The following is a 7,695-nucleotide window of genomic DNA, read 5'->3' on the forward strand; positions in this document are numbered from 1 at the left end:
TAATAAATCGCCCTTCGCCCTACCCTCGCTCATCATGGCCTCCCCGGTGCCTGCAGCGCGCCTTCCGCCTTGGCCGTTGGCGCATGCGCGGGGCACACCGTCACGCGCCCTCCCCTTCCTCTCGGAGGAGGCGCGCGCGGAGCGGCCGTTGGGGGATGTGGGGGCTCGCGCGCCCGCTGTGCCGAGGGCCCGGCGCGGCCGCTGCGCGCGCGCCGAGCCGGCGCTTAAGGGGCGCGGCCGTTGCGCGCGCGCCGAGCTGGCCGTTAGCGGTCGCGGCGGCGGCGCCGAGCGGGAGCCCCGGTGGGTGGTATGAGTGGCTGGCGCAGTCGGCGCCTGTGCATTGGGCGGAAGGGGGGCTGTTGGCGTTGCAGGCCGCCGCCGGGCTGCCTTGGTGGGCCACCATCGTGTGCGGCGGCGCTGTGCTCCGCACCGCCGTCACCCTGCCGCTCGCCGCGCACCAGAGCTGCCTGTTGGCCAAGGTGGGTCCGGGCCGCTGACTCTCCGCCCCGAGGACAGCTTGTGGCTGCCCTGCCCTGACCCGCGCCCCTCGCACGCCTTTCCCCTCGCTGTCCCGTGTCCTGCTGCATGAGGGACCGTGCGGGCACGGCTAGCGCATCTCGGGGAGCTTGGGGTGAGGGGACGTGACCTCCGGGTCGGGCGTTGCTGCGGGCGCCTTTCCACAAAACTGCAGCAGGTTGGGCATGGCCCTAGTTCCTCCTTTCCCCTGGGGTCTGCTTCTGCTGCATGGGGTCATGTGGCCCCGGCACCACTTTTTTTCTGCGCTTTTCTGTGCTTAAAAATGCACAGTCGAAATAAAAAAGAAAGATAGGAAGGTATTTCATCTTGGTAGCAGTATAGGAATTTAGTTGCTTTGCCTGAGACTCAGCACATGCTAGGTGCTCTCTGTGGCCAGCCACGTTAAATTAAACAAAAATCTGGGTAAAACTGCTCTAGTAAAATCTTTTAAATACTTTGCTTTCTCTCACAGGTAAAGGTGGAGTTATTAAAGAGATCATATGTTGCGCCCACAGTGGTAGAGGAGCCTTTCTGGTTCTGTGGTATCGAGAAGGGTGTTTCTTGGATGCATCCTTTGAAGAACATCTCTTTTTGCATGCCGTGCTATTTCTTTTCCAAGTCATGAACTTTTTAGGGTGGTGCATCCCAGCTGTCAGAGCTCAGTCTGATTTGGAATCAGTTAGAGCTTTGTTCTTTACTGCAATGTATGCTACCTGTGGGGGAATTGTGGGAAAGGACAGATGGGTAAAGAGAGGTGTATTAGACGTGGTTCCTCAGTGACTGTCAGAAAGCATTACTGCAGAAGACGTAATTTAAATTTTAAGTTAAAGCATATTTGTTTCTTTACCAGTATTTCTCTCTTTTTCCTTTTCTTTTGGTTGCAGAAGTGAAAATCCTGTTGTACTGTTGTATAATGGAGTCTGTGCTTGTTCCTTAGGACAGTGATTTCACTGACTGTAGAGTCATGTCGTGCTGGGGTTTAATTCTGTTTGAGGTTGTATTAAAGGTTTTTTGTTATGGGAAGTAGTTGGTTGCAATCGCTGTATGAGAGCGTAAACATGCTTATTAATAACAAAATACAAAAACAAATTCTGGCTGTATCTCATTTAGTAAGCTACTAGTTGTTTGATTCTTATTGGAAATATTTTTAATTAGCTTTGTTATGCATTCATTTTATTTACAGATTAAAGGTGCTTATATATTTGTGCCCTGTATTTTACAGTAATTTTTAGTATATGTGCAGTACCGCGTGGGGAGAGGAACGGCTTGTTATGAGTACCTCTTTTAGTCTGTTGCATAAACGTGTTTCCTTTTCTTTAGCTAGTTGGAAAATTTGCAGCCTGAAATTAAGAAACTAGCTGAGCGTCTTCGTTACGAAGTTTCTGTTTGTGGAAAGCAACTGGGTTGGTCTGAAAAGGTTGCCAGGTAAGATGATGATTGTATATACTTCACAAATCTGTTCCGGACTGGGGGGGGGGGAGGAAAAGGCCCTACAAACAGCAGCCCTACAAAATGATTCTGCTGTTGTGCAAAGCTTAGATTTTTTTTACTGCTTTTGTAACTTGTGTTGGTTATATTGCTTTTCAGAAAATATCCATTTTTTTGAAGCCCTGAACTTGTTACAGATTTAAGATTATAGAGTCAAGTCTAGGAGTGACTAAAATTTCCATGGTTCTAAGTATCGTTAGGAGAATTGTAAACTATTTATGAAATGGTTGAGGTCCAGTTCATTGTCGTAGCATAATTCTGCTCCCTGTGCAGCAGCAGTGTATCTAAGTTTGGACACTGAAGCTGCTTGAAGGAAAGGGGCTAAAAGATGAGAGGGAAGGGGAGTGGCAGAGGAGAGAGATATGTTTCAAGAGAAAATATCTTCAAATTTTCCAGAGTTGTACCTAAATAAGCCAATCTAATGTGCACAATCTGTAGAACTGTTATTTCAGAAGTTTATAACAAATTTTGTAAGAGGATTTAATTTGCTTTTTTCTTATAAGGTTCCATTTTAAGAAGAATCTACGGAGGATTATTACAGAACTGTACGTTCGAGACAACTGCCACCCCTTCAAAGCCACTTTATTGATGTGGGTGCAGATTCCCATGTGGGTCTGTGTGTCCCTTGCTTTGCGCAACTGCAGTGTTGGTGTCACGGACTCAGAAGGTGATCGCTCTGAACAGATGCACAAAACAGTCATTTTCATACCTTGTTCGTTAAAGAACATGATCTCCTGAGTTTGATATCTTAGTTGATCTAAAAACCCCTCTTAAATTTTTAAACTCTGTATAGTTCAAGCATAGTTAAATACCTAATAAAAATAACAAGCGATTTCCAAGGTTTTGGATTAGTTATGTTGTACCTGCAGTGCTGTAGTAAACAGTACTGGTCTGAACTTTTGCAGTAGCTGCTGGTGGGTTCCAGAACTGTTAAAAAAGTATCACTGATCTCAGCTTACATGCTCTCCTCCTTTGTAATAGGGTTGTGAGCTTTGTAGGATGCCTCTTCAAAAGCAGTAGTGGAATCTGAACTCTGGGAACAACATGGCCTATATTGTTAGGCTATATTGTGTATTGTTACATATATATACACTGTACAGTATATTGTTACATGGGTATTTAATTATTTTGTGCTCTCCTGAAGGCAGAGTTACTGGAAAAATTTCTGTCTTTGGATCTTTTTGTTCAGAACATGCTTAGAAAGCAGTGCAACCCATGCAACAGTATGTTTGCTATTAATCTAAAGCTTTTTCTTCCATGTGAAGTTTCATGTGAGGTAATATATTTATGTGGAAAGTTTGGGGTTTTTTTAAGTAAGCATGTTGTTATTTTGACTTTGTAGAAAAGAGCTTATTTGTACTTCTAAAAACAAAAATGTGGCAAGTTGTACTTTTATTAAGAAAATATACTTCAACAGCACAAAATATTTAGTCACTGTAGGTTCCTGCACTGCATGTACTCCTTGTTGCCTTGTGAAAAGCTGGTCCACGTCAAGCTAATCTTCATCACTGGTTTACCTGAGTTAGAGGATTATCATGAGATAACCTGGAACTCAGCCTGTATCTCCCACCATCTCTTCCTTGTCGTAATAGCAGACTGCCTTGACATGTAGTCTTTTACACCAAAAATTTCATACTCTCTGTTTAAATAGATTTTATATTGATTATGTAAACAGTGAATCTAGTAACTTGGGTGATTTAAATGGAATATTCAGCAGTTCTGAGTAACTTGAGATAGAAAATTGTGTTTAATTACAAATGCTCTTTAAACTTTTCTTGTAGTTCAAGAACAGTTTTCAACAGGTGGAACATTGTGGTTTACAGACCTCACAGCACCAGATTCTACGTGGATTTTGCCCGTTTCACTTGGGCTTATGAATTTGCTGATAGTGGAGGTATGTTGGTGAAGCAAATGGTATGATTCCAAAAGGATAGTTCTTTTTCTAGAATTGTAAGATCATACTTACCCAGTTCTAAACACAGTAATGCCATGGTAACTCAGATTATGACTGCTTCAACACATTGGACAGAACTGAAAAACTGCATAATTGTTCTATGAGTTTGTGCGCTTGTCTTGTTTAGAGATGATAAATTCTAATGTGACTTCACAGAGCTATTTCATTTACTTTACTTTAGCCTCAATAAAAGTTGGTCTTGACTGAAGTTTCTCTTACAAGAATACCGTAATGAGCTTACTGGGTTTTAAGCATCCAAAACGCATGTTTTTTGTTTTGTTTTGTTTTTCAGTAATAGCAATGTTACTGCTTTTGCATTTAGTAGTAGCTTAGCTTTCTGTGGTGAAATGGTATAGATAACTGCTAAGGTGTGTATGTAAATGATGCTGATGTGAGTGCTAGGTGATGTCCTAAAGAAACAGAGGCCATTTAATAAGAAGAAACAAAATAAGATTTAAAGAAAATGTTAGGCAGAGAGTGACTTTCTGATGATGTTATGAAAGCCAAGGTATTAAAGGACAAGGACGTCAAGATTATGAGTTTTTTTTCCTTCAGTCAGTGCATCTTGTCCTTACCTCTGAACGTGTTTTTCGAACAAGCAAGTATCATGTTTTTGCCTTTCTGCAGATAGAGTTCTGGTTCTGCTTCGATAAATGCCTGAAAAAAATCTTCTTTCTAGTAAGAGAATCAGTTTGCTTTCATTCCTCAGAAGTAGGCAGCCCCATTTTTACTAAGCGCTCACAGAGTATTGTAATATGTACACCTGGCACTCTAAAAATAGAAAGTAAACATAACATTTTGGGCAGAGTGATATGTCTTCATTTCACAAAGTAACTTCCTTTTTAATACACTTTATACATGCTGCAGAGACATCAGGCAAGTCCGTTTGTATAAAATTTCTTCAGAACTGACTTTTGCAATACATTTGTTATATTGTAAACAGGACTATATTCTTCGTGAACACAGTATTTTCAGCTGTAATATTACTGAACAGTCTAGAGAATCCTTGCTCTCCTTTTGTACATTCTTTCTGTGTTGTCAGGCTGAATCCTGGTATAGAGGATGCTGGATCGAAACAAGTATTTCATTGTATTTCTAGGAAGGAAAATTGGCTTATGGTTGAAATGAGCAATATTAGAAATTCTTTTTGATACATTGAGAAATCCTCAACCTTGGAGCAGTATCAGGGAGATAAGTCATCAGAAACAAAAAAATACAGTCTTCCCATATTTTTGGATAACTTCATGGAAATGTTTTTCTTACTCCTAAATGTTTCTGTTAGTTGTCCTCATTGAACTCTAGCCATCTGGATTTCCTTCTTACTCAGCTTCATTTTTTTTTTCTAAGTTTTGTGGGCTAACACTATTTTAGGAGAATAAAAGTCAGTGTGTGACTGTAGATATTATTCTTCTACTTTCAGTTACCAGCCGAACATTTTTGGTCTGTTTCCTCTCAGCAGCCTTTCCTCAGAGGATGTGCTCAAGGAAATTTTTCATGTGCAAAAGCTACTATGTAAAATGATGTTTTCTTCAGATGATTTAGATGGGTAGTCTGTTAGGTTGGTACATTTTCTGTGAGGGATTGAGCATTTAAGGCATCAAGTGAGTTAAACTGAAGAATGTACCAGTACTTTAGTTGAAATGGATATTTAGAAAATGAAAACAATAGGTGAGCAAGAATACTGGGTTATGGGAAACCCCGTTGTAACCTTTTCTTTGATTTTAGTTGTTCAAAAAAGAACTATCTTCATATCTTTGGATTTTTTTCCCCCTCTTTCCTTCAGGTCTTTGCTTTACAAAAACTGAAAGCTACCAAGTTCCAGAAATTAGCTACAAATTTCATTCGAGTGGTGTCAGTAGTTATGATCCCTGTCGCTGCAACTGTCCCCTCGGTAAGTCCAAAATCTTAATGATGTGTCCACGGGTGACACGGAGTCACACACGGGTGACTCTTTTGGCCCTAATTCATATATTTGCAGTGCTCAAAGGATGGTCCAAATGCCTGATCTATTTAGAAGACCATAGTCTCTGTTATATTGTGCCCTAAAAAAACCAACGTTTTGTCTAAGTGTGCATTTAAATTCTTAATACGTTTGGAATATTTTGGTCTAATACTGAGAGGGAAGAATCTACAAACTTACTGTTACTAAACGTCATTTTCACAAGATAGAGATCAGAAAAAATTCAAAGTGAGTTAGCATCTTTTCTGTAATTTTAAAAAGTAGAGGGAAAGTTTGTATAAGGAGTTATAGATGAAACTGTGCTGAGTATTAGCTTACCGTAAGAGGAGAACAACTTAGACTTTAGATTTGCAAATTTTCTGTGAGCTTCTTAAAGCACTTGTTTCTCTTTTTCTAACCTAGTGTTTTACTTGTTTGAATGTATATTTTCACAGTGATTAAGAAATCAGTCTATCTAGTTGTTTGATTCATCAAGTTTATTTAACTGAAGCATAGATGTTAAAGCAAGATATGATTTAATTTGTGAGCTGTTGTCAAACTTCAGTGTAGATGACATTTTTTTCCCAGAAGAGTTGAGAAAGACTGAAAAATACATTTGAAATGGAAGCCATTATTGTTATTGAGAGGAGTGTATTTAGGTGAGTTATTTTTCTTAATAATTAGGATTTACCAGTGGCTGTGGTTTGTGAAGAGCTGCCTAAAATGGTAGTGTTTTCATTGCATCTAGGGTGGCTGAACTCGGTATTTGTCTTGTTGCAGTCCATGGCGTTGTACTGGTTGTCGTCAAGTTTCATGGGACTCTCACATAACCTGTTGCTCCGTTCTCCGACCTTTCGTCGACTGTGCTGCATACCAAGGACCAAATCTGACTCGGACACTCCTTACAGGGATATTGTCTCTGCCCTCGCTACCAAATACCGTTTTAAGAAATGATGTGTTTTGAACTATTGGAAGAACTATGCCACAGAGATAGCATGGGTAATTAAGAAGTGCTGTTTTATTGAAATGTACTTATTTACTGTAAAATGCTGTGGCTGCAATTATATTTATTTTCTGAATAAAGCATTGGCCGTCTGTTTGGCCATTAATAAGTTTATTGGCTGATCTAGATGATTGTTTGGCACATATGTATGATGGTTGGGAAGTTTTGTTTCAGGGATGCTGGTTTTTTGAAGTAGAACGTTCCAGGAATAGAAGTTTGTCTCCTGAAATGTGGTAAAATACTGGGAAGATGAATACTGAGTGAAACCATGGCTTAACTAGGCTCCCTTTTTGTAGTGAAGCTGATCTGACCTATGGACTAGTGAAGAATAAGTTTGCAGGGGAGGGAGGATTAATCGGACTGACACAGTGATGTATAGTCTTTGCTAATAAAGACACTGGTGCAGATTCATTGAGTGGTTCATCTGGTGGTCTGCGTAACAGTTCTGATAGATGCTTTCCTGAAACTGCGAAGAAAACTAAGTGTTTGCTGGTGGGTAATGCCAGAAAGTGAATGAGACTGGAATGCGAGAATTACTACAGAAAAAAGAATCATTTCCTTTCAGGTCTTCTGTGTATTAGATATGGAGTTAGGAGGACAGGTTTTTGGTATGTTCTCTGGTGATCAATTGTTGAGTGATGGCATGATGCCACTTCCTGTCTCTTCTGGATGAATAAAATAGCATAGCAGGTGCTGATTATGTACGTTAAAATGATATAAGTAGCACCTTGAAAAAGAATGAGTAATGATAAGAACCAAAGTATTTTATGCAACTGTATATCAAATCTCTTATCC

General features: G+C 40.4%; 1 protein-coding gene across 1 annotated transcript; it reads left to right on the top strand.

Moving 5' to 3' along the window:
- Nucleotides 1–155: 155 nt before the first annotated feature.
- On the top strand, nt 156–7,014 carry COX18 (cytochrome c oxidase assembly factor COX18). Its single transcript, XM_013951495.2, has 6 exons — nt 156–479; nt 1,841–1,941; nt 2,508–2,671; nt 3,786–3,898; nt 5,742–5,849; nt 6,678–7,014. Exons 1-6 carry the CDS (start codon nt 156–158, stop codon nt 6,849–6,851), a joined length of 984 nt encoding a protein of 327 aa, XP_013806949.2. The 3' UTR covers nt 6,852–7,014.
- The last annotated feature ends 681 nt before the right edge of the window (nt 7,015–7,695 follow it).

Source organism: Apteryx mantelli, chromosome 5, assembly GCF_036417845.1.
Source record: "Apteryx mantelli isolate bAptMan1 chromosome 5, bAptMan1.hap1, whole genome shotgun sequence".
In the NCBI taxonomy this organism is placed as follows: Eukaryota; Metazoa; Chordata; class Aves; order Apterygiformes; family Apterygidae; genus Apteryx; species Apteryx mantelli.

Coding starts and splice junctions, on each gene's coding strand:
- COX18 (XM_013951495.2), top strand. CDS start 156: ATGTGGGGGCTCGCGCGCCCGCTGTGCCGAGGGCCCGGCGCGGCCGCT. Junction 480..1,840: donor AGAGCTGCCTGTTGGCCAAG/GTGGGTCCGGGC, acceptor TTCTTTAGCTAG/TTGGAAAATTTGCAGCCTGA. Junction 2,672..3,785: donor TGGTGTCACGGACTCAGAAG/GTGATCGCTCTG, acceptor CTTTTCTTGTAG/TTCAAGAACAGTTTTCAACA.